We start from the raw sequence: 27403 nt of genomic DNA on the forward strand, positions 1-27403 counted from the left end.
GGATGGGTTGCCGGGCCCGCAGGAGAGGCTTGCACCCAATGGGGGGTGCCGCGCTCGCAGGAGAGGTTTGAATGGAGGGTTGCTGGGCCCACAGGAGAGATTTAAAAATCACTTTTTAAACTTTAATACTTATATAAGATGGCTGCCGCATCCGCGCGTGTGCAGTTGGGGGAGGGTTGGGTGGGACCCGCACGAGTGACGGGAGTGGCGGCCAATTGGGGGGGGGGGGGGGGTGGTGAGGAGAGCTCTCCTGCTGCTGGCCGCAGGAGAGGTTTCCACGGAAGGTTGCCGGGCCCGCAAGAGAAATTTGGACCCAACAGGTCCACGCCCATCTAGTAAATAATAATTTTTAAAAAGCAGGCTTTTAATGCTGTAATTGTGTAATTGCTCTGAATAAAACTTATGTACTTTGGTTACCCAAAAAAGCTTTCAAGTCCTGGAGTTCTCACCTCTGAAGAGTAATTATAATCCTTGGCCTAAGAAAAACGCTAATGTCTTTTGATTTTATCAATAATATGTTCATTACCATAGCATGTAATTATAGGCCTTTACAAAGATTTAATTTTAATATATATAAAAAAATAATTTAGAAGAAATAAATTTGGATGCGTTTTAGTTGTAAACCTACTTCAAAGAAGTAGTGCTACAATAGTAGGGGTGGCACAATGGTGCAGCTGCTAGAACTGCTAGTTCACAGCGCCAGAGACCTGGGTTCAATCCAGACCGTGGGAGCTGTTTGTGTGGAGTTTGCACATTCTCCCTTTCACCGTGTGTTTCGTCCAGATGCTCTGGTTTCTTCCCACATCCCAAAGATGTGTGGGTTTGTAGGTTAATTGTCCTCTGTAAATTGCCCCTAGAAAGTGGGATAACATAGAACTGTGATCGATGGTCAGCGTGGACTCTGCGCCAAAGGGCCTGTTTCCATGCTACACTCTAAATTATGATGGGTTGCTGATAATTTAATAAAAGATAATTTAAGGCGGGTGTCATGAACAGCCACTATGGTTTTCTCAGAACTTGAAATAATCTTCTGAAATGGGTGGTAGACCTAAATCATGATTACAAGATAATTGGATGGGGCTCGTCTGGATGAATGATGAACATACAGTGAACACGTTGTCTACATTTATATTTTAATTTGCTGGAAGCCTCTTCATAGATTTTCTCTTTAAGTATATATTTCTTGGGGAGAAAAACGTTCAGATGAGTTATAGTTGATAGCTGCATGATGTTGAACTATAAAAGATAATGTTATAGTTAAACATCAGGATGCTGGTTAAAACTGATGAGAAATTTGGGCCTGTGGTCAGGAAACCCCATGGAAACGGTGAGCATTGATACAGTCTGCTTTATTGGATTCTATCCAACTTTGCACTCTTCAGCTTCCATAGTTCTATCAAATTGTGGATAAATGCTTTGAAGCATTTATGTTAAACCAAGTACAGTAAATCCTCGTTTTAATGGACCTCTTTATAACAGATATTGGATATAGCCGACAGACCTGGCCATGCCACCCTTGGCTCACACCCTCTTCCTGGCCGCTTAGACGCTCTGCTTCTGACCCCCAACTCACAAAGTGCACCAGCGCACCCGTCTTCACCCACCTCCGGTAACACAGCTCTTGTCGAGCCTCACATTGCAGCCCCTGAGGGATAGAGCTTTCTTTGGACCACTGTCACTGCCAGGACGTGTTCGATCACGATGGGACTCCCCCACCTCTCGCCTGCTACTCCTTCTCGCTGTCAGTGGTGGCTTTGTGTATTAACCATCATCTGCAGTTCTTTGTTTCATCTATATACAATTATAATACCATTGATAGACAAAACATGCTGGAGTAATTCAACGGGTCAGGCAGCATCTCTAGAGAAAAGGAATGGAAGACTTTTCGGGTTCCTTCTTCAGTCAGAGCTACCTCATACCTGATAATACAGTACTCTGTTATAGTGGACAATTGGCAATAATGGACGCCATTACCCGTCTGATCTGTTATAATGGATATAAACTTATTTTATGGAGCCACAAACTGCAGATGCTGGAATCTTGAGCAAAAACAGTGCTGAAGGTTCGGCAGCATCTCTGGAGGGAATCGATAGATGATGTTTTGGGTCGGGGCCCTTCATCAGACTGATGCAGAAGGGGGGAGACAGCTGGAAAAGGGAGGTGTGGGCAGAGCGAAGCCTGGCAGGTGAAGAAAGGGTGAGTGAATTGTATGGAGGGGAAAGGACCAGGGTGAATGGGGTATCATATCATATCATATCATATATATACAGCCGGAAACAGGCCTTTTCGGCCCACCAAGTCCGTGCCGCCCAGCGATCCCCGTACATTAACACTATCCTACACCCACTAGGGACAATTTTTACATTTACCCAGCCAATACCTGTACGTCTTTGGAGTGTGGGAGGAAACCGAAGATCTCGGAGAAAACCCACGCAGGTCACGGGGAGAATGTACAAACTCCTTACAGTGCAGCACCCGTAGTCAGGATCGAACCTGAGTCTCCGGCGCTGCATTCGCTGTAAAGCAGCAACTTTACCGCTGCGCTACCGCAGGGGCAAGGGAAAAAGAGGGAGGCAGGGGAGGGTTTACTTATTGGAGAATTATGTTCACACCATTTGATTTGTTAGCTACCCAGGCGGAATATGAGATGCTATTTTTCCAGTCTGAGTGTGGCATCCTGGCACTGGAGGAAGCCAAGGACAGAAATGGGAGTGGGAAGCAGAGTTAAAATAGTTATCAACCTAGAACTTGGCAGACCCAGCAACCCAGCAGGCCTTGGCAGGCAGAGCCCAAGTATCTGTTGAAGGTTTTGTTATTCCTGCTTGTGCCACAAACCATTTATAAGTAAACATTTTCGTGGGATCCAAAGGCAGTAGTTCGTTTTTGACTAATGGAATCCTTTGCTCTACCTAGGTGGTTCCAAATTTTATTCCCAGTTTATGACCGAATTTAAAGCAGGCAAAGTCCAGCAGCAACTTGAGAATGGGAGGATATATGAAAAATGGAAGATAAATGATATTACTTAGAACAATTAATGACTAAATTCATCTCCATAGTGAAGAGATTTGCAAAAAGACTTTTGTGGCTAGCAATGTGAGAATGCTGAACTTATGAATAGCTGAGAAGAGTAATTTAGATTAATTTGGAGTGCAGGCTGGCGAATAGAACTTGGTACAATGAAGAAAGTTCAAGTGAAGTTTGTGCCTGTAGAGATTATTTGGGGTGAACAGGGGGTTTCTTGCTTTGTATTCGCCCGCCCCGAATTGCGGGGCTTGGGTCGGCCCACTGCGGACCTTTCGCCGTCCGGCGCGGCCTGGAACCGGCCGCGGGATTTTTTCCGCCCTGCAGGGGCTTCAATGTCAGGAGCCACAACCGCCCTGACGTAGCAACTTCAACAGCCTGACTGCGGGAGAAGACGGCAGGGGAAGAGAAAAGACAGAGACATTCTGGCCTTCCATTACAGTGAGGAGGTGACTGGAGGAGACTCACTGTGTTGGATGTTTTTTTGTTTTTGTTTTGTGTTGGTTTGTGATTGTGAGTGTTATTGCTTATTTTTATTGCTCTTATTGGACTGTGGGTAACGGAATTTCGTCCAAAAGACTTGTTTTTTGGATGACAATAAAGGTTATTCTGATTGTGATTCTGATATAACATCATGTTGTGGCAAGTATAGCCATGCCCATTCAAAGAATTTCAAAATTATTTTTGTTTTTGGGGATTAGGTTCTGAAACAGCAGGTTGCAGACTTGCAAGAAGAACTGAAACGAAAAGAATTAAGATGGTCAAGTACTTACACAAGGCTTCGAAATCAGATTGATGCACTTATCAAGGAAAACCAAGAGCTTCAAGATGAGGTTAAGGTAATGGAAAGACTTCGGTTAGAAACCTGGAAGAAAGCTGACACAGCAATGGAGAAGAAAGCTGAAAGCTCTCGACCACAGCTTACAAAAATGGAAGTGGTAGGTCTGTTTTCTTATAAGAAACATTTTTACACGACGACAACATGCCTGTAATTATGCACAGGGCGCAGGCATTTAATTGAAAGTAAATGTTATTTTGTAATAGGTCTCGTCAGATGCGAGGAAAAAGGAAAGCGATCCCATTACCAAACAGACAAATGGAGGCAGAACTCCACAAACATCAGGAAAAAGTTCATATAGAAATGAGCAGGTAATACCAAACTTTAATAATGTTTTTTGAGTATGAATGGCATATTGGATATATTAGTGGGAGTCATGTTTGAGGTTTGTTGTGTATTATGCTGCTCGTCAAATTGTGTGTGTTAAGCGCTGCTTCAAAGATATGTGTTAGCATTTACCTCCTAAAATACATAAAATAACAAATTAAATGTTGGCCTTTCTCTCAAGGAGGTCGGAATACAAAGTGAGAAAATAATACTTCCATTGTAAAAAGATTTTGTAGGAGCCATGTACAATCTTGGAAATTATATGTTAGAGGGTCTTTAATATTTATTCACCAGATGTATCTGTAACGATGTGAAGTTAAAACAATCAAATAGACATGAAATATAAATCAACAACAATCTAATTGAATATTGGAATGGACTATTTCTGGAATATTCCAGTAACATCACTTCCCAGCATGAATATTACAGAGTCACGAAACCCATTCCTTTCCCTAGCAATTGTCTGAGACTGAATCAAACAATAGAGAACTCTGGAAAGAAACTGTAAACATTTCAATTTAAGTACCTTTCGTCAGCACTATTAAAAGTTAGGTGGCAGTATAACATTAACATTACAGATGATTATCTTTTCATCAGACCTGATAAAGTTATGTAACTTTAAAAAGCCTGGTTATCTGATATTGTTGAATACTGAGGGTTGCTACATGCTGAGCCAGAAGATATGTTGTTCTTTAACCTTCTACTGGGCTTCACGGGGACTGTGTAAGATGACAAGGATAGAGTGTGAAATGGGAATGGAGAATTAAGGTGAGGAACAGCTGAAATCTCAGTTGCTGAGCTTTTTTTTAAAATGCGGGTCACTCCATGGATTATTTTTGCTTGTGCCACGTCTGTTTGATGATGAAGCCTTTGACAACACAAGAATTCAATAATTTTCCATCAGAACTGGCAAGTTTGTATCAGAACTGGCAAGTTTTGATTGAAAAGTTGTAAATTTGTAATGTTAATGAGATTTGTCACCCCCTCCATAGATGCCTGGTGAGTAATGTAGCATTAGTGAAAGATGTAGCAGTGTGAATATACCATACATGTGATATATGAATTAGTAAGGACAGAAACAATGTTGTCAATCATCACCTATAAACCTTCCCCAGTCATCAGTAAACTGATGGAATGATGTTGAAATAGTAAAGGGAGCTGAATTGTTAGCATATCTTAAGTTTAATTCTGGTAATTTGTTTAAACCTGCATTTTGTCATTTTTATCGTTTTAATTGTTATTCATTTAATTCACGAGTAAAGACATATGTGATTTTTACTATTGCAGACTTCCCCAAGAAATGTTAAATTGATTCATCCTGTGAAAATCACTGCTGCTATAATGACCAGGAATAGCTTGAAGGAAAGTGTGTATTTTTCTGTAAATATGAATATGAATGACTTTATATCGTACCATGTTCAGACCTCCCAACCCTTCCGAATTTGGCGGAAAGTTTCCGCTTTCTTATTTCATTTCCGCCATTCTGATTTTGCCTCACATTTTTCCACGAAACACATGTCCCGCCACTGGCCACGCTGATGTACTCGCCTCGCCTGGCCGCTGGCCACGCCCCGCCGCTCTACTCGCCCCACCCTGCCGCGCTGCGCCTCACTGCTGGCCCGGCCCCGCCGCTGTACTCGCCTCGCCGCTGTACACGCCCAGCCGCTGTACTCGCCTCACCTCGCCGCTCACCCGGCCTTGCCTCGCCACTGGCCCGGTCTCGCCTTGCGTCGCCTAGCCGCTGGCCCGGCCTTACCTCGCCTTTCGGCGCTCGCATCGCCTCTGGCCCGACCTCACCTCGCCTCTCTCCGCTGGCCCGGCCTCCTTGATGTTGAGAGGGGAGGGGGGGGGTTGGGGTGTGGGGGGGATTGGGGTGTGGGGGGGATTGGGGTGTGGGGGAGGGAGGCTGTGGAGTGGGAGGACGAAGTGGGGGCTGGGGGGGGGGAGGAAGGGAGGGGGAGAATGGGGGTGGGAGTGGATTTGGGGGGAAAGGAGGGGAGGGGTGGGGTGGGGGGAGTACGGGGGGTGGGAGTAGGGGGAGCTGGGTGGGGGGGGAGTATGGGAGGTGGGGGGGAGTGGGGCGAGGGGGTTGGGGGAGAGGAGGGTTGGGGACAGGGACTGTTGTGATTTGCTGTTGAAGACCACTGGAGCAAGTATGTCTTCAATTAAATTAGGTATGTGCAGTTTTTTAAATTAAACTCTTTCTTCATAACTTAGTCATACATTTTATGACCATTGTTGTTTTATTCAATACCAAGGGAATTGGGATGTGTAAGGAAAAAGCAAAATAGAAAAAACAAAACAAAACCATTTTTTCTTTGTTGTAAAAAGTATTTATAAACAATAGACAATAGGTGCAGGAGGAGGCCATTTGGCCCTTCGAGCCAGCACCGCCATTCAATGTGATCATGGCTGATCATTCTCAATCAGTACCCCGTTCCTGCCTTCTCCCCATACCCCCTGACTCCGCTATCCTTAAGAGCTCTATCCAGCTCTCTCTTGAATGCATTCAGAGAATTGGCCTCCACTGCCTTTCTATAATAGTAGAATATACTCATGATAGTACTGACATTGTACATGTAGTCCAAGAACTACAGACTGTTGGAAATAATAGTTGTTTTTCACACGCGGACGCGCATTTGGCGTGCATACTTTTTTTTGCTGAAAAGTTGCATTACGCGCCATATTATGAATTTTGACGTAAAATTCTGAATTTTGGACATCAAAATTCTGAATTTGTAAAATCAAATGTTGTGAGGTCTGCACGTTGTCAAGATAATCTGTTGAACTACAACACAGTAACATTGATTTTATAACTTTCATTCTGAATGTTATGCTCCAAATTTATAAGAGTTACCACTGTGTTAATATGCATGCCACATGCAAAACATTCACTCAAGAAAAGACGGAGTGTTTAATTAATTTTTGTGCCAAAATTGATCCCTGTATATAACACAAGTTGTACTAACTTCATTATTTAGCTGGAGAATTCCCCAGTTGTTATTTTGTTTTAAAATAAATTGCCATGAAAAGAACTCTCGGATTTATTGCAAGACTATAGCATTGCAACAGTGTCCAGATTTTGATAATTGATTAAAATAACTTGGGTGACAATTTGGTACCATACACAATTCCATTTGTGGCACTATAAAAAAGAATGCAAAAGTCTGACAGTGGAAGGTACAGAAAAGATTTAACTGGTGGTATCAAAACTGAGAAATCACAACTTGAGTGAATAGTTTCTCAAAAAAATAGCAACGGTGTGTTTTGCTACTAGAGGAAGTGACTGAGGTAAATTTCTTAAGTTTAAAAGGGAAGATAACATTCCTTGACAGATGGAGAACCATTTAAGTTAAAAAGTAGTATTGCTGTAATCTTAATAATTGTAATAAAACAAGATTAACCATTTTGTTTTATTAATCAGGTTCAACTTTAATGAGGAATATGGAAGACACTGATGTGAATGATCCTGCAGTATCTGCAATGAATCTTTCAGTGCCATGTGAAAGCTCACTAAACCAAGAGCTGGTTTCAGCACCAGCTAGTTCAGTAAGTCTCTTATGAAATGTGTATTAATAAAAAACAAATCAAATACAGTTTAAGGCTGAAACTTTAATCGCCTGAGCCTGAAACTGGGGAGAGTTCCACAGCTGTGGAAAACATCCTGCGTGGTACCGGTGCCAAAGACGCCGCACCCGAAGGACCTCAACAACTACAGGCCGGTGACACTGACATTGCACCTGATGAAGACACTGGAGCGGCTGGTCCTTGTCCATCTCCGCCCCCTGGTGAGACCATCGATGGACCTGCTGCAGTTTGCCTACCAGCCTGGCATCGGGGTGGACGACGCTGTCATCTACCTCCTACACAGAGCTCTCTCACACCTGGAGAAGCCTGGTAGCACTGTGAGAATCATGTTCTTTGATTTCTCTAGTGTGTTCAACACCATCCAGCCTGTGCTTCTGAGGGACAAGCTGGAGCACACAGGAGTGGATCACCACCTCACATCCTGGATTCTGGACTACATCACCAACCGCCCACAGTATGTGAGGACAAGGAATTGTGTTTCTGACATGGTGGTCTGCAGCACAGGGGCTCCGTAGGGAACAGTTTTGGCTCCTTTCCTGTTCACCCTGTACACTGCGGACTTCATGCACAGCTCAGCCAATTGTTATCTGCAAAAGTTCTCTGACGACTCTGCCATTGTCGGCCTCATCACAGATTACAATGACGGAGTACAGAAAACTGATCCAGGACTTTGTGGACTGGTGCCAGCGGAACCGCCTCCAGATCAACGCGGGGAAAACTAGGGAGATGGTGGTGGATTTCTGCAGGCGCAACCACGCCCCCTCGACACCGGTGAACATCCAGGGAATGGGCATTGAGAGAGTGGACTCTTACAAGTACCTGGGTGTTTACCTGAACAATAAACTGGACTGATAATATTAATGCACAGTATGGGAAAGGCCAGAGCAGACTACCTGCTGAGGAGACTCGGGTCCTTTGGAGTGCAGGGAGCACTCCTGAGGACCACCTTCGACACTGTGGGGGCATCAGCCATTTTCTATGGAGTGGTCTGCTGGAGCAGCAGCATCTCAATTGCTGACAGGAAGGGACTTGATAAACTATTGAAGAAGGCCAGCTCTGTCCTGGGATGCCCCCTCGACTCAGTGCAGGCGGTGGGAGAGAGGAGGATGATGGCAAAGCTATCATCACTGCTGGTCTACGACTCCCACCCCATGCAGGATACTGTCACTGCGCTGAGCAGCTCCTTAAGTGACAGACTTCTTCACCCCAAGTGTGTGAAGGAGAGATATCGAAGGTCCTTCCTGCTGCCCCCAGCAGACCAGTAAATAGAGATAATTACCGTTATTTTATTTTTTAATGAATGCTTATTTATTTTTGCTATCCGCTTTGCTGCTGTAACCCTGCAAATTTCCCCGTTGTGGGACGAATAAAGGATTATTATTACAAAATAGTAATTCTTGGAATGGAGCTTTGATACTTAGGAAAAAAATATCCAAGTAACCTGACATTATTGTTGGGCTGCACAATCAGCCCAATGTGTTTAATCCATGAATAACTAAGGTATTAAGACTTTAAAAATCAAACTGTTAAATCTCAAATTGTTATAAATTGTCCAGGGGTGCAGCAGTTTAGAAGCATTATAATTGGCCATGAGAATCCATTTAGGGATGGAAAAATCCAATTCAGGTTTCCTGCTGTGTTGTTATCTATGATCAAGTGACAGAGTGGTCTCAGGTCTGACTTCTTTCTTCCACCTCCATGTCATTCAGGCATCCACCGTACCGCCCATATCGCATTGCCCAGGTCCCAGCAGGCCAGATTTCAGAACATTAGCAACATATTATACAGACAAAAGAGCTCAGTCATTTAACAACTGTATCATTTCACCTTATTATAGACCTTGCCTTTGATTTCCTCATTACCATCCCACTTTCTTTGCCACACTTTATTTTTCTCAGTTCTAATAGTTTTTGACTAGAAACATTGTTTCTTTCCAGAGATGTGGCCTGACTAAAGTTAACCCTATAGTTTCTGTGTTTCAAATGCCATCACATTTGCTGCCAATCTTCACCCTCGTGTCCTTTCATGTAGACAAAAATTTGTCTTGGCAAAAGACAATCTACTGGAGGAACTCAGCATGTTAGGCTGCATCTACAGAACGGAGAGATGACATTTCAGGTTGGGACCCTTCCTCAGACTGATAAAACCTTCGTCCTTTCATGTAGTCTATTTTTGGACTTTTCCTTAGTATTTCTCCAACTGTGTTTTGGGAGAAAAGGCAGCAACCAAGATCCATTACAAGCTTGCAGCCCCCCACAGCTACTTTCTACAAGGTCCAGAACTGCACTCAATACTCTAGGTGTAGACTGTACCAGTTTTTATATAACTACTTCTTCGTACCCTAGATATTAAGGCCAGTGTTCCATTTTTTTTCTGCAGTTGTCCAGGACATTTTATCTTAGCCCAATCTCCTATTTATTTTCATCTTTTTAAGGATCTAGTGCTTTTTGAATTGTAGGTAATATGCGTTGTGAGCAATATGGTGGTGGACAATGGAGGGGGAAGAGAAAACAAAAGTGACAAATGTGAATTTAGTAGGAAGCAATGTAGAAAGTTGGAATCTTGCAACCCTTTGTCTCGGGCTAGGTTGTTTTTAAACAGCACGAGCTTTGTTTACACTTAATCTTACACTTCATTCTGTTGCTGTTAATAATTTTCCTTAATTCTGTGCAAAGTAAATAATTCAAATTGTGCTGTATAATAAGGAAATATACTAATATTAAAGTTGAAAATCAACCTAGTCTGTTTATCTTCTCCGTGCCTCTAACTTGAAGAGTGCATTAGGTCTTGATATCAAAATGATGATTGTAGCAAAATGGCTTGCTTTTTAAACATACAGATCTGATGACTCAGTTAAATAATAATATTTGGGGTAATCAAACTAATTTAAGCACATTATAATTTTTTGTTTGTTTTTACTTTAAGTGTCTTGAATTTAACGGGGCTAAGGATGAAATTCAAGAAGAGATTAAATACTCGGATGGAAAGGTGAGAATTAGTTATTTTAATTTATAGAACTTTTGATATTCTCCATTAATTCTATATTCTTGCTTTTTAACAAACTGCATTAAAATAATAAAAATAATATATCATATCATATCATATCATATATATACATCCGGAAACAGGCCTTTTCGGCCCTCCAAGTCCGTGCCGCCCAGTGATCCCCGTACATTAACACTATCCTACACCCACTAGGGACAATTTTTACATTTACCCAGTCAATTAACCTACATACCTGTACGTCTTTGGAGTGTGGGAGGAAACCGAAGATCTCGGAGAAAACCCACGCAGGTCACGGGGAGAACGTACAAACTCCTTACAGTGCAGCACCCGTAGTCAGGATTGAACCTGAGTCTCCGGCGCTGCATTCGCTGTAAAGCAGCAACTCTACCGCTGCGCTACCGTACCGCCCTATGACCGACATTTTTTAGAACACCATCCTTACAAGTTTTGGATCACATTTGAATGCAGCTCATATACAGTGATTGCATCTGTACATTATCAATTTTTGGTGATGTCGACCTAGGGCAAAGCTGCATCCAGCGTAGTTAATTATACAAAGCTCTTCCCCATATCATTTGGCAATGCTTAAATAGGGAGAGCTGTTCCAGATTTAAGAGTTTGAAATACATTCAAAGAAAACTTCTGATCAGCACTTACTTCATCACCCTAACTATTCACAACCTTGGCTCAACATGTCTGCAGTACACACCACCAAATGCACTATAGTAATTCACAAATAGTTGTGAATTATGCTGGTATCAAAATGATGCTTTAGTGGACCTTTAACTTTAGCTTATTTCAAAGTGGTATTTGGGCAGTACTTGATAGAACAGGTAAAAAAACTTGAGGAAAGAACGGTGTAAAATTAGTACCTCAATTGCTTGAGTTGCTACATTTAGTAAAATCTTGGCTTGTTCATTAATTTTGTGATCTCAGCATATTAGGATCAAACTCCTCTTTACCACTGCAAGATCCAGCAATGAAATCCTCAGTGTATAAAATGTGCAACAGATTTGTGTACAGAAGAACTTGCATTTGTAGGAGATGGCATTCTGTACTGAATGTTGAATCACCCAGATTGTATCAGAGATTAGAAAAAACAATTTTTTTAAAAACTTTATATAACTCTCTCTTTATTAAACCTAGATTATTTTCTGTTTGTGCTATTTTTTTCCTTGAATAACTTCTGTAGGTCGAGCAGGTATTGAGAAGTGGACGACATATAATTATTTTCTCTAATGGTACTCGGAAAGAAGTGAGTGCAGATGGGAAGACCATAAAAGTAACCTTCTTCAATGGGGATGTAAAGCAAATGATGTCTGACCAGACCATAGTAAGCAATATCACAATCAGAAATGTATCTTTTAATTCTGTATAAAGACTGCAGACAATCGTTTCCGATTCTGCGGATAGTATAAAAATGTTATTGCAAAGTGAATTTTAAATTACACATTCACTATTTTACATTTAGTAGATGGCATCTCAAATACCAATGAATAACCGTTGCTGGATATGAATTCAAATCTTTTATTTGAATGATAATAAGAGGCTAACTATCAAACCCATCTATATTTGAAATTCAACTTAAGTTTACAATATTTAAAGCTCTTGCAGTTTTCATTGATATTTAGTCTATTTTAAATGAAACCCGATCTTTATTCAGTTTAAAAGCTTAATTGAACCAAAACGAAGTTTCATTTTAATCTTTGTTTCAACTACAGTTTTTAATATTTACTATTCAAATAACAGTTCTTATTTTCCTTAAGTTTTATAATGTTGACCATTTTTAAAAAAAACAGATATACTATTATGCAGATGCACAGACAACACATACAACTTATCCTGATGGACTTGAGGTTTTGCAGTTCCCAAATAATCAGATGGGTGAGTGAATTTTTTTAATTGGCCTATTCAGTTTTAATTACTACAATATACTTTAATGGAAGAAGATGATCTAAAGCAGAGCAATCAGAGATAGAAGTAGGCAATAGTGGTGGAGTGGATGTTTGGTCAGAAGTGCAGCTGAATAGGTGCCCAAATTTGCCAAAAAAACAATGTTGAACAAACTTTACTTCCATATTTAATGTGTCACTTCTCTCATCCAAAACATGCCCTGCTACTTAAAAGGATATTCTGAAGACGATTGTTTAATGTTCTATGAACATTAATACTAAAATATGCTCATCTTTAAATTTCTGGATCTTATCCTTGGGATCTCCACCTGCAACTAGCATTTGAACTACCTGATCAGCAGATTTCAATCAGTTAGAATAGATCATAACATTTCCTCCATTCTGATCCTCAACACTGATGCTCAGTCCCTTGCTCCAACCCATGACTCTGTGGCCAGGTACAGCAACAACTTTAAGTTCACTGATGACAGACCACTGTTTTTGGCTGGATTATTATATATGAGAGTGCAGGAAAGAGATTGGGAATCTTAGGGTATAGTGTAAGAATAACCTAGCCCTTAACATTAAGAAGACGCAAGGGTTGATTGTTGACCTAAGGAAACTGGGGTGAACACAAGAGCCCCAGCTCTGTCCTCATCCACAGAGCTGATGTGGAGATAGCTGACAGCATCAAGTTCATAGGCATCCATATCCTGTCAGGGATGCCTGCCACCCTGGCCTTTCCTTTTTCTCTTCTGCCTTCTGGAAGATGCAGGAGTTTGAAAGTCTGCACATTCAGACTTAAGACAGCTTCTGTCCCACTGCTACCAGACTTCTGAACCAATCATCTCTTTCATACTCCTTTCCCAGAGAAGGTGCCATGTACTCTTGACTCTTATTCCATTATTGCAATTCAGTTTTGTTTTGCATGTTTAGATGATGCTACATTCTGCTGTTTTGCATTTGTTGTATCTATTATTACTGTGTAGTGTTTACTCTGAGTTTTATATAAAGGAAAATGTTATTACACCCCTATGTATATGGCTATAGACTACAGGTACTCAGCTTCCAATGGGGTTCAGTTCCGAGAAACCCATCGGAAATCGAAAGTATCGTAAGTCGAAATGCATTGAAAATGTGCGATCACGTGTCCGGAAGCGAGGGGCAGCTCGGTATGGGTCCCTGCTGTTTGCACCATCGCAAAGTCGAACTATTGCAAGTTGAACCATCATAACCTGGGGAGTACCTGTAGTCTGAATCTGATAACTTGTATAGAAAATTAATACTTTAAAGCATTGATTTTTTTTTAAATCAAAGAGAGAATCTATATTCTCTACTTTAAAGGAAATTATCTAAGTTTATTATTACTGTAATCATTGCCAATATTGGTAACTTGGCTCCACATTTTATTGGATTCAACAGAATAATGTAGAGGAGATTCATTTTAGTTTAAAAGATTGTAATTTTAATTTAGTTTAAAGTATTATAATAATTTAAGGCTTGAGCATCTGGAAACTGAATTGAATGCAGTGCGGGTAGGCATAGCACAGGCCAGACTGCAAATTGAAATGTGCAAGAGTGGAGTTCCTGGAGAGTAGAAAATTATATGAATGCATTTTCAATAAACTTCATTGATTATAACAAGAGTATATCAGTGAATTAAACGGAATTGTAAAGCGTAATACAGGTATTGATATGTATATTACTGACTCCAGAGAAACATTACCCAGATGGCAGAAAGGAAATCACGTTTCCAGACCAGACCATCAAATACTTGTTTGCAGATGGTCATGAGGAGAGTGTGTTTCCCGATGGAACAATAATACGTGTACAGCTGTAAGTAAACTGCCTTGAGCTATCTGCATCAATTTCAGTTAAACTGATATTTGAAGAAATAGGTGTGTAGGAAAATAACTGCAGATGCTGGTACAAATCGAAGAAATCACAAAATGCTGGAGTAACTCAGCAGGTCAGGCAGCATCTCTGGAGAGAAGGAATGGGTGACGTTTCGGGTCAAGACCCTTCCTCAGACTAAGGAAGGGTCTCGACCCGAAACGTCACTCATTCCTTCTCTCCAGAGATGCTGCCTGACCTGCTGAGTTACTGCAGCATTTTGTGATACCTTCGATTTGAAGAAATAGGTGCAAGTTCAGTTCTATTACATTACAATCTACCTGCATGATCTTATGGCACCAATAATGAAAAACTGTTATGCTCTATTCCTCCCATCTTTTGATTGTTATTGAACAAGTTATTAAAGATGTATATACGGACATTACTTAATTTGGTGTACACCAGATTAAAAAACAAATTGTTAGTTGACAGCATTCGTATTAAAGATTTAAATATTTTAGTTGGATATCAGCAACTCCATATAGCACAATTTAAACTGAAATCACCTGATTTCCAGTAGTTAGAAGGCTAAAAATAATGTAGATAAAAACATCTATGCCCCCCTTCTCCCCCCCCCCTCCCTCTCCTTCCTTGAAAGGATTTGAATTCTATAGTGAGAATTTGGGGATTTTTTCAACATCCGATTATTTTCTCTGCCTTTGATCAACAATTGTCTACTCGGCTGGGAATGAGGTTTCTGGCTTCAAGCCCCTCATTGAACCAAATTTCAGGTTGGTGGATTGTTGCAGATGTACTCTACATTTTAATGTCGTATTCCCTCAGTATACCACCATAAAGTGCCATCTTTACATTGAGCCATAAAATCAAAGCACTGTCTTCCAGTTCACTTCAGTGCCATAATATCTTTGTTTTCCTGAATCTTAGTGACTATCAATTAATTCAATCAATTATTTTGATTATTTGCTTCTTGGGCCATCTCTTCCAATGTGCCATGGTGACTCACTCTAAATGTTATTTAAAACCGCATTTTTCCTTTTTTGCAGTGACGGTAACAAGATTATTGAATTTAATAATGGGCAAAGGGAAATACACACACCAAACTACAAAAGACGAGAATATCCTGATGGAACTGTTAAAACCGTTTATCTAAATGGCCAGCAAGAAACAAAGTACAGTTCAGGAAGAGTAAGAATAAAAGACAAGGAAGGCAATGTAATCATGGACAGTAAACCCCATTGATGTTTTTTTTAATGTACTCAACATTTTTTGACATTAAAAACATTACAATTGTAAAGATTTCATGCTTGTATTTTTCATGCAAATATTTGTATTAAAATGTTAACCGTGTGCTTCTTTAAATGTTCATAATAGATATACTGAATTATTTGTATGTTGATTATGGAATTAAGGTAAAACTACATGAAAGTGAACCGTATCTGGAGTCTGCAATCTCATTTGAAGCATATTCTTGATATCATCACCATACAATGTTACTGTAACAAGTTCATTTTTTATTCAAGGCCCAACAATTTTAATCCCACAATAATAGTGTATTACAAATCCACTAAAACACTAGAGCCATAATTTAAAGCTGTGGGTTCATCCTAATTTAGTTTCCCCATAAATTGTGGGTTAATGTGGGCTGCAGCTCTGAGAATAGCTGCTGATTTGCATGATGCACCAGTTAAAGTGGAATGATTCTGAACTACATTGGCCTCTGGTTGCATGGAAGAGTTCCACCAATGTGCTTAGGATAGTATTAACTATGGAAAGATCTGCATTTTTTGTGACTTGGAAACTTCCACCTATTTCTTGCCAAATGTTTAAACTTTGACAGATGACCTTGTGTTCACATTAGCTTCTGCCCCATTTCAGTGCAATTCGAGATTCTTTGTTCTATCAGATCAGTGCAAAATATTTACAATTTATTTTGAAGACAAGTTTGTCCCTGCTTTAATAGCTAATATTTGTCAATGAACATAACTATTGTTTTCATCGGAGCTTGCTTAAAAAACACTTCCTATACTTTTCCTGTCACTATATAACAAATATTTAATTGGGCATGAACAGAAATCCAAACAAATGAAAAGCTTCTGATTCTTAATCTGTGCCTTCATTCTACATTCATATGACTTTGGTACACAATGCTGCAAATTCTATGATTTGCCATTACCTTGCTAAACCATCTGGATTTCCATCTAAATTGTTGAAATTGATGTTAGCAATTTGGCCTACCCAGTAAATTCAGTTCAGATGCGTGTTGTAAGGAAGTAGGTACATGTACTTGGATTTAACTTGGATAAAACTAGAACTTAGAGTACAAACTAGTCAGAAAATTGTGTGCCAGGCTTGAGGTATTCTTTGCTTACTGGAAATGAGCAGTTAAGTGATTTGGATTACAGTAAAAACAAACCTGATGCATGGTTACAAAATTTTCCTTGCATGTTATTCCCAAGTCTCAAATGATGTTCATCTAGATTTTGTTTCAAAACTAACTTTAGTGTTATTTTTATCTTTGGCATGCAACTGTAGATACAAGGTTAAAATTTTTGGCAGTTTTTCCTCAAAGATCAGCTCAATTGAATTGGACGTAAATAAAGATATGTTGTTTAGTAAATTTGCAGATGACACCAAGATTGCTGGGGGTCAAAGTATACAGCAGGATAAACAGTGCCCTCCATAATGTTTGGGACCTATCATTTATTTATTTGCCTCTGTACTCCACAATTTGAGATTTGTAATAGAAAGAAATCATGTGGCTAAAGTGCAAATTGTCAGATTTTAATAAAGGCCATTTTTATACATTTTGGTTTCACCATGTAGAAATTACAGCAGTGTTTATAGATCGTGCTCCCATTTCAGAGCACCATAATGTTTGGGACACAGCAGTGTCATGTAAATGAAAGCAGTCATGTTTAGTATTTTGTTGCATATCCTTTGCATGCAATGACTGCTTGAAGTCTGCGATTCATGGACACCACCAGTTGCTGGGTGTCTTCTTTGGTGATGCGCTGCCAGGCCTGTATTGTAGCCATCTTTAGCTCATGGTTGTTTTGGGGGCTAGTACTCTTCAGTTTTCTCTTCAGCATATAAAAGGCATGCTCAATTGGGTTCAGATTGGGTGATTGACTTGTCCACTCAAGAATTGACCATTTTTTAGCTTTGAAAAACTCCTTTGTTGCTTTAGCAGTATGTTTGGTATCATTGTCTTGCTGTAGAATGAACCACAGGCCAATGAGTTTTGAGGCATTTATTTGAACTTGAGCAGATAGGATATGTCTATACACTTCATAATTCATTATGCTACTACCATCAGCAGTTGTGTCAATGAAGATAAGTGAGCCAGTACCTTCAGCAGCCATACATGCCCAGGCCATAACACCCCCACCACCATGTTTCACAGATGAGGTGGTATGCTTTGGATCTTGGGCAGTTCCTCCTCTCCTGTATACTTTGTTCTTGCCATCACTCTGACATAAGTTAATCTTCATCTCATCTGTCCACAAGACCTTTTTCCGGAACTGTGGTTGTTCTTTTAAGTACTTCTTGGCAAACTGTAACCTGGCCATCCTATTTTTGCAGCTAACCAGTGGTTTGCATCTTGCAGTGTAGCTCTGTAGTTCTGTTCATGAAGTCTTCTGCAGACAGTGGTCATTGACAATTCCACACATGACTCCTGAAGTGTGTTTCTGATCTGTCGGACAGGTGTTTGGGGATTTTTCTTTCTTAGATAGAATTCTTCTGTCATCAGCTGTGGAGGTCTTCCTTGGCCTGCCAGTCCCTTTTCAATTAGTAAGCTCCCCAGTGCTCTCTTCTTAATGATGTTCCAAACAGTTGATTTTGGTAAGCCTAAGGTTTGGCTGATGTCTCTAACAATTTTATTCTTATTTCTCAGTCTAATAATGTCTTCTGATTTTCATTGGCACAGCTTTGGTCCTCATGTTGATAAACTGAAATAAATGTTTCCAAAGGTGATGGAAAAACTTGGTGCTGAGAGCGCTCTTATACCTGCATTAAGGAGCTATTAAACACACCTGAGCAATTACAAATGCCTGTGAAGGCTTGTGTCCAAAACATTATGGTGCCCTGAAATGTGGGGACTATGTATAAACACAGCTGTAATTTCTACATGGTGAAACCAAAATGTATAGAAATGGCCTTTAATAAAATCTGACAATGTGTACTTTCACCACATGTGATTTTCTCTATTACAAATCTCGAATTGTGGAGTACAGATACAAATAAATAAATGATGGGTCTTTGTCCCAAACATTATGGAGAGCACTGTCATTCAGCTACAGAAATAGGCAAAGAAATGGCAGATGGAGTTTAACCTGAGCAAATGCTAGGTGTTGCACTTTGGAGGTTGAATGTAAGGGGAAAATATACAATTAATGGCAAGACCCTTAACAACAATGATACACAGAGGGATTTTGAGGCCCAAGTCCACAACTCCCTGAAAGTGCCAACAAGTAGATAGGCCACATTTGGAGTTTTGCATGCAGTTCTGGTCACCTCATTACAGGAAGAATATGGAGGCTTTGGAAAGGATATTTATCAGTGATGCCTGGATTAAAGGGTATTAGCTACAATGATTGATGAGAGGTTCAGGGGAGACCTGATACATGTAATAGAAGATAAGGTAGACAATCACCCCCCCCCCCCCCCCCCAGGATGGAAATACCAAATTCTAGAGGTCATAGGTGAGAGGAAAAAGTTTAAAGATGTCAAAGGCACTTTTTTAAACCCAGAGGTGATGTGGAGGCAGTTACCATTGTGACATTTAAGTCTTTTAGAAAGGCATATGGATATGCAGGGAATGGAAGGAGATGGATTATGTGTGGTACAGTGTGGGTCAAAGGGCCTGTTCCTGGGCTGTAGTTCCATGTTCTAAGTTATGATGCCTCATGTTGCAAGGACACAGAGAATCCTCTATCTTCCACAGTTTAAAATACTGATGACAGCTTGGAACTGACCAGAATAACCTGTTCATTATTTCAGTGACATTTGTTTAGTGTAGAAATGTCATCAAGTCTGCAATGTTTTTTTTCAAATAAAGAATTTTGCCAATGTTTTGTAACACCACTGGATTTTGAGATAATCAACCAGGACAAGGTAATATGCTGCTGAAACACTTTTATTGAAAATATCAACTTTGGTATCAGTCTGACAAACATCAATAAATGTTTAAAAAAATCATTAACTGCAGCCTTTCAGTAGTACATTATTTCTATTATAATTTGTAGCAAAGCAAAATGGTATTGAATTGTAACAATATTAAACAAATTTACAGAGAAGTACTCGGTGAAAGATGATTTTTTTTAGTCAAATTACAATGAACTGAAATTAAATTAAAAAGCAATTTTCTCATTTACATAAAAATCTTGATAATACTGAAAGGAAAATGAAGATATGGCGTATCTGTACGCTCAATTAGAAAATAAAGTTCAGATACCTCAACTTAGCTTGAACCAAGAACAACAGCCTACTAATTCTAAGTTACAAAAAATGTGCAGCTATAACCAAACAGCAGATTATTGAAAGTAGTTTCAAATCTGATCAGTATCTTCTTGGGACTCGTTACAGAGATTCAAAGTAAATTATTTTTACTTGCAAATTTTCAGAATTGTGTCCTTTTGTATTTTGAACATAGATATCTACTGGGTAAGGCTGAAACATGTAGCCACTAGTTAACAAAGGGTTTTCTACAATGGTGGTGCAAAATAAACTGAACATGCTGATGAAGTCTTCCGCTTTTTCTCAACAAACTCACGGCCCATGCAAGAGGGCCTGAATTCCAATATGTAACTATTATTGATGAAATCTTCATTTCATCTTTTGTTCAACTACCATAACATTCAGTAATCCATTATCCAGGTATGAAATGGCCATAAGACAGTAAAAAGAAAGCAAACAGAATATTTAATAACTTACTATCACATATCCAAATCTGCAAGACCCTTTTCCACAAGAGAAAGATGAATCAATGATCCTTCTTCATACAAGAACACAGAGACTTCTGGATGTAAACTCTGAAGAGTATTTTAAATGTCAAAAATCAGTCACTTAAGAATGATAAAACAGTAAGTGAAGACTACAATGTTAAAACTGCTACTGTACTTTTATAACAGTTATGGATAAAATTGAAAATCATTTATACATTGTAAAAAAACACAAACTATAAGTCAGGCAGCATCAGTCTATCTATTTCTTCCACAGATGCTGCCTGACCCGCCGAGTTACTGCATGATTATAGCATCGCAGTTCTTTGTATCTCCAGTTATTTGCATCGCCAGATACACCGTGCACATTTCTGTTTATTTCAGGGTCTTTTTGCATATTTTGAATTGCCAAAGCACTGTAGATCTTTTTGAACAGAGATTTATCTTAAATTTCGAATTCTAATATTTACTACTATGGCAATAATAGTATGTCATTTAATTATGGGAACAATATCACTGAGGGAATTTTTTTGCATTATTTTTCTCTTCCAGTTTTTTATTTCACTTCAATCTTTGGTTACTAATTTTAAAGTTTCACTAAGCAGCTTGCCTCCATTTAATACGTTCATTGTTCTGCTTATCCTTCAAATAAATCAATAAACTCTCCCTGCCAAAATATAATATGCAAGCTTATCTTGACAGTTTAACCATTGTAGGCAGAAAAAAAACTAATTTAAGAATTATGGTGCACATTCTATATTTTATAGAAACTACTTACAACCAAGAATGCTGCAAGTTGATTCCCTTGTACAATGTCAATCATGGTCCATAGAGCTTCCATGGACCACTCTGGGCTGTAAGCAAGTCGGTTCAGTTCATTCATTAAAGCTGGTGGTTTAAAACCTGCCAGCTTGACTTTGATGGCTCGTGCTGGATACTGCACCAACTGTGCAGGGATCTGTCGAAGCCTGGCATTTAAGAAATTAGATCATACATTATATTTATTGCTTATGCACAATACCAAAGAATGGCAATTGAAGTCTTCCTATCTTGCAAACTGGACAGCGACCATGAAGTTGGTCGTGGAGGAAGTGCTCGACTAGGAATCACATAGCAAGATGGATTCTAGAACCAGTCTGTCATTATCTTAGTTCTGGTTTCCAGCAAACCCTTTAGCTTGCAAGGGATTTCAAATACCTCACATAATGCTTACTTTCTCTCTTCATGCAGCAGAAAGTCCTGAGGATCTATTTTTGCAATATTTGTTTGCACCTCCACGATGAACTGTCTTCCTTGAAATGACAGTACACAGATTTCAACAAACTCAATGACACATCATCCATCAATCATGGTATTGTCGAGAGAGCAATACATGCCTTTGTACTACAAACAAATTGAACGCTTAAGGTGGAAATTCTTATTGTAAAAATTTCCAAGTGGAGGACAGGGAAGCAAACAAGGTTCTGCAGTGACAACAGATGTCTCCCTGCACTACTTTAAAAAAAATTATAACTATATTGGATTTTATATGTACTTTACCTTCTGTGCAGTGCGTGTGAGGATGGTGGGAAGAGAAAAAGCAACTTACATGTAAGCAAGCATTCTGGATTTTTATTGAAACATAATCCTTGAAAAGATCTGCATAATTAGCAAAGATGCCAGATTCTATTTCTCTGAAAAACTTAAAAAGTGGCCATGGCCCATTTTCAAATATCTCTGAAAGAACTCATCTATTTGCAAAAAAACCTTTAATGGGATAAGGGTAGACTATTAGTAGCACTGATTAAGAGTATTTAATTGCAACAAGAACATAGTCACACACCAAATCTTAAAATATCTTTTCGGGTTAGTTACCTAGTATGTGGAAGCAATGCAGTGGAGCCAAAATCAACATGCTGTACAAGAATCGTCAATGGGTGAAGTTTATCTAGTGATAATATTTTTGCTCTGTACCATCGCCCATCACTATATTCAACAAGGCAAGGTATTTCTGTAAAGAAAAATTCAAAGTTTCAAACTAATAAGCATATTTAACAAAAACAATCGGCAAAACAAAACCACCTTTTACTGCTATAAAGTGATCAATTATATGAATATTTGTGATATATGAATAAACATGTCACAGCCCAAGTATAAAATCAGTGCAGAGGATTATTCTTGATCTTGTAAAAACATTAGTACATAATTTTGGGTTTGGGTAGTATAGTTTTCTAACAGTCTGTAAAAGTGTGTTGGAGTCAGAGTCAATCAGCATTGAAACTGGCTCTTTGGTCCAACTTTTCTATGCCTACAAAGATGGCCCATCTACACTAGTCCACCTGCCCGTGTTTTTTCCAATATTCCTTTGAACCTTTCCTATCTATATAGCTGTCCAAATATATTTTAACTGTTGTTGTAGTACCTGCCTCAGTTACCTCATCTGGCAGCTTGTGGAAAAGTTGCCCCATAGGTTCCTATTAAATCTTTCTCTTCTCACCTTGAACTTATGTCCTCTGGTTCTTAATTCCCGTACTCTGGGTGAAATACTGTGCATTCACCCCATCTATACCCCTCATTTTCTTTACACCTTCACCCTATCTATTTCCCTCATGATTTATCACACCTTTATAACATCACCGCTCATCCTCCTGTGCTCCACGGAATAATGTCCTAGCCTGTCCAACCTCTCCTTATAGCTCAGCCCTCAAGTCCTAGCAACATTGTCGTAAATCTTCTGTGCACTTTCCGGCTTAACAACATCTTTCCTATTGGAGGGTGACCAAACTAAACATAATACTCCAAAATGTGGCCTCACTGACATCTTGTACAACTGTAAAACATACCAACTTCTATACTCAATGCCCTGACTGATGAAGGCCAATCTACTGAAAGCCCTCTTGACCACCCTGCAACGCCATTTTCAGGGAACTATATAATCACAATTCTAGATCTCTCTGCTCTGCAACACACTCCAGGGCCCTGCCATTCACTTTGAACGGAAGATAAGACACAAAAAGCTGGAGTAACTCAGCATCTCTGGAGAGAAGGAATGGGTGACGTTTCGGGTCGAGACCCTTCTTTAGACTGATTAGGGATAAGAAAAACGAGAGAAGGTCCTGACCTGGTTTGACTTCCCAAAATGCAACACTTTGCACTTACCTGCATTAGGCTCCATTTATCATTCCTCAGCCCATTTGCCCAGTGGATGCTGTAATTTTTGATAATCATCTTCGCTATCTACAATACCACCCACATTAGTGTCATCTGAAAACATTAGTCATGCCTGGTACATTCTCATCCAATCATTGATATAAAACACAAACAGCAATGGGTCCAGCACTGATCCCCAAGGTACACCACAAGCCACAGGCCTCCATTTTGAAAAACACCATACCACCATCACTCTGATTCCTTCCATGAAGCAAATTATCTATCCGGTTAGTTAGCTCTCCCTGGATCTAACCTTCTAGAGCAAACTTCTAATTGGGCAATTCTTCCCAACCTCTAGAACTGCAATGCAGCATAATTGGAAGAAAGAAAAATTAAAAGACGACAAATGTATAGCAACATCCTGGCCAACCATTTCTGCAAAGCCCACTCTTTCCCCATGGTCAAGTCAACCATGGTTAATCAAATCTCTCCTGAAATGGTTCATAGGATATAATGAATTTCTTGAGGACTTTTCCTGCACTGATTTTCTATATTCGAATTCAATTCAAGTTTACTTGCAACTCTTTGGGTAGTGAACATTTGATTTAAATAAATTTTACATGGGAAGCATTTGTTTATCGCAGGGTTTGGTTCGTCTGTTTAAGCAGATAGCGTATACAGAAAAAAATTGCAATTATCAGCTCAACTATGATTGGGAATATGTGCACGAATAAAAAAAAATCTGCTTGCTTTGTAAGGGCATTGGAGACCTTAATGTTATGGGACTAAAGTTAATGTTCCCATTAACACAAATTGGTTGGAACTCATTAACAGCCATTTGTCGATTAAGTAAGATGCATTCATAGAAAACATTTTGTGAAGCAAAATTTTGTTTTTGAGAAGACTGAGCAAAATGCATAGATCTTGTTATTGGTGGAGAGTGATATGACAAAAAAAGTGGTAGGTCAAATTACTCCAAAGAGTTAATGGCAGTATTGCAAAAATTCTTAACTCAAATGTTTCCAAATCAAGCAGTTCCAATAATTTCACATAAGGATTGTTATTAAAATGCTATGTTCAATAGTTTTATAGATTTGCGTGAGCTATTGAGTTCATACTTTATCAGAGAACCAAATGAAATAAATCTAGTTGTCTATACCAGATCTGAAATCTGTAAGTAAAGGAAGTGCTTCTGCATTTGGATTAAGCTCTCTCAGAGATTGCTCAAGATCATCTTCAGACTCATAGCTTATGCCACTATCATCGGTATCACTGTCGGATCCAACATCTTTCCTTGTACCAAGGGAGATATAAACCTTAAAACAAATTGCACAGAATTAGCACACAGAATCATGCCATTCATCACAAACGATTAAGTTGGCGTTTAAACTCCAGGCGAGTAATGATATCTGTCCCAAATACCAGCTTTGATCCTCTATCCTTTCTATTCTCTTATTTTCAAACCATGATATTCTTACATGTTGACACGGTTTTCTTTTCAATGAAAAATAATGATAATAAATTGCTTTGCTAAATCTCTATTTAAACAAGGTTTTGAATTGATTTGACAAAGCCCAGTTAGCACCTTCGCTGGTGACAAGGTAAATTTTGGAGAAAAGGTGGTGGCGTGGAGTGTTTAGGAAGATAATTCCAGATTTTACGGTAAAACACTAAAACTGTGGTCGCGACAGTTGAAGACAACATTTTAAATCAGGACTCTTCTTCAGACTAATGGAGGAGAGAAAGCTGGTAGAGAAAGGTAGAGGTCCGGTTAGGAACCAGCATGTGTTAGGTGGATGCAGGTGTGAAGGGGTGATTGGCAGATAGGTGGAGAGACTAGCAAAGATGGAAAATTGAAATGGAGACAAAGGGGTACCAGGTAAGCAAAGAATAGTGAAATGTAAAACTGAAAGGAGGGATATGTGTGGAATGTGATGGAGATGGGGAGCGGTGGAAGATGAGCGTTAGGAGGGGAAAGGAACAGGGTGGCGAGGATAGTGGGAGAAAGGTGTGCGTGCATGGGGAAGGGTAATGTTGAAATGTTCATGCTGTTGGGTTGCAGGCTGTCCGAGCAAAACACAAGGTGCCATTCTTCCAGTATAAGTATGGCCTCACTTTGACAGTAAAGGAGGCAGAGGACAGAAAGGTCAGAATGGGAAGGGGGAGGAGAGTCAAAAATGTCTAGTAACTGAGAGCTCCAGCAGGCCTTGGTGGAACGAGTGCATGCTTTCGGCGAAACGGTCGCCTAGTCTAAGCTTGGTCTTGTTGATGCAGAGAGAATGCTATTAGAGGTTAGATTTTTGAAAAAGAAAATATTTCACTGACAAGTTTAGGGAGCAGGACATGGGGTTTGAGCAGACCAGTTTGCTGAAGGTTGGCAGGTGGTTGACGGAGCAAGGGTATTGAAAGAAAAAGAGCTATTCAAGAAAATAAAACAGGACTTGTAAGAGGGAAGGATCAAAAAACGGCAAAACAGAAAGGAGTTATGCTGATACTGTACACTGCAGTTTTGCAGGCTACATGCCAGGGATGTAGGTTTATTACATTCAAATTCAATATTAAGTTTGGGCTGACAGATGAAGTAGTATAGTAGATTGTCTCAATTTTTACTAAAAGGATCCCACAATATTTTCTCAAATTACAATAAAGAATAGAGAAATGGGATGGGTGGTTGGAAGGAGGCAAATGAAAAGCTTGGAATTAGATTAGCAATGTTTACTACGGTCAAAGCAAAGAGGAAATCAGAAAGGCTTGGAATGATTGGAATTATGGCAAGTGGAAATCAGCAATTATCATGAAAACTTCAAAAAGACAAAGTCCAATTAATCTTCATCAGGGAAGCAAGTGTTACAAAAAGTGAAAATTAATTATTTTGGTGACATTTACCTAGAGGGAACATGCAGAATTATTGGAGCCCTTGATATAATCTCAGAGACCAGAAGGACAGTTCAACAGCCATCCTGTTCTAGCTCTACATACATGGGAATGCAATAATCTTACATCCCTGCATGCAGCCTGCTGGAAACGTGGATTACAAAAGTCACAGCTTCTATCAATGTAATTGGCTCCTATGAAGTTCTGTTCCCATACATCTTCCAGGCAAGGGGAAAGAGGGGGGAAAAATAAATGAATTAAAAAGTATTAAACCTGGTCATTTCAAAAAGAAAGCAGTGCTTGTGCTTTCTAAGCTGGTAAATTTATGTAACAAGTTTTCATCTTTGTGCAATTCATATTTAGTTTGTGGAGGCAAAGAATCATAATTTAAGAAACTGATCCAACATAAAAGTACATCAATATAACAATACATCAATTTCATTGAAATAATATGTCATGAACAAAATCTATCTGAAATCTGCCTCCAGAAGATTGCTTACAAACCTGATTGGGAGTTTCTAGGTGCTTTACAGTTACTGGGAAAGCCTTTCCGGGCAAAGGCAACAGTGGATAATCATACTCTGGTAACATAACCATTTCAAAATGTGAAGATAGTAAGCTCTGTAAATACAGATTTCCAACACGTTAGACTATTCATTTCTTCCCACCAGGCTTCTATTACACTCAGCATTTACTTGACATAATCGCGCATTTATTAGAGCTCCAATGGTCAGAGCTGTTTTCAAAACTGGAAAACGACCTAAAAATATTTCACTTATTGTTCATCTAAATACAAGTGCCTGACAGGAAGACTTCAACTTCCTAGATTTAGGGCGGCACACTGGCGCAGCGGTAGAGTTACTGCCTCGCAGCGCCAGAGACCCAGGTTCAATGGTGACTACAGGTTCCGTCTGTACGGAGTTGGCACGTTC

The 27403-nt window shown here is 39.6% G+C and overlaps 2 protein-coding genes across 6 annotated transcripts in view; one reads left to right on the forward strand and one right to left on the reverse strand.

The window, feature by feature from the left end:
* LOC144595231 (centrosomal P4.1-associated protein-like) overlaps window positions 1-15820 on the forward strand; it is a 53935-nt gene extending 38115 nt beyond the window's left edge. For 3 of the 5 annotated variants that reach the window (XM_078402460.1, XM_078402459.1, XM_078402462.1), the window contains 9 exons: window positions 3723-3959; window positions 4066-4170; window positions 5474-5552; window positions 7611-7735; window positions 10700-10762; window positions 11973-12137; window positions 12580-12664; window positions 14388-14508; window positions 15570-15820. In XM_078402460.1, coding sequence (XP_078258586.1) covers window positions 3723-3959; window positions 4066-4170; window positions 5474-5552; window positions 7611-7735; window positions 10700-10762; window positions 11973-12137; window positions 12580-12664; window positions 14388-14508; window positions 15570-15765 — 1176 coding nt within the window. In that variant the 3' untranslated portion in view covers window positions 15766-15820. The remainder of the gene's footprint in view (window positions 1-3722; window positions 3960-4065; window positions 4171-5473; window positions 5553-7610; window positions 7736-10699; window positions 10763-11972; window positions 12138-12579; window positions 12665-14387; window positions 14509-15569) is intronic. The other 2 variants (XM_078402461.1, XM_078402463.1) reach the window with 1 other exon arrangement.
* A 4091-nt stretch (window positions 15821-19911) lies between these two features.
* The window catches only part of rnf17 (ring finger protein 17), an 83325-nt gene continuing 75833 nt past the window's right edge, over window positions 19912-27403 (reverse strand). Inside the window, exons 31-35 of the mRNA XM_078403208.1 lie at window positions 26976-27092; window positions 24757-24913; window positions 22323-22458; window positions 21247-21436; window positions 19912-20558 (exon numbers count right to left, since the gene is read on the reverse strand). Coding sequence (XP_078259334.1) covers window positions 20463-20558; window positions 21247-21436; window positions 22323-22458; window positions 24757-24913; window positions 26976-27092 — 696 coding nt within the window. The 3' untranslated portion in view covers window positions 19912-20462. The remainder of the gene's footprint in view (window positions 20559-21246; window positions 21437-22322; window positions 22459-24756; window positions 24914-26975; window positions 27093-27403) is intronic.

The sequence above is a fragment of the Rhinoraja longicauda genome, chromosome 7 (assembly GCF_053455715.1).
Source record: "Rhinoraja longicauda isolate Sanriku21f chromosome 7, sRhiLon1.1, whole genome shotgun sequence".
Taxonomy (NCBI): domain Eukaryota; kingdom Metazoa; phylum Chordata; class Chondrichthyes; order Rajiformes; family Arhynchobatidae; genus Rhinoraja; species Rhinoraja longicauda.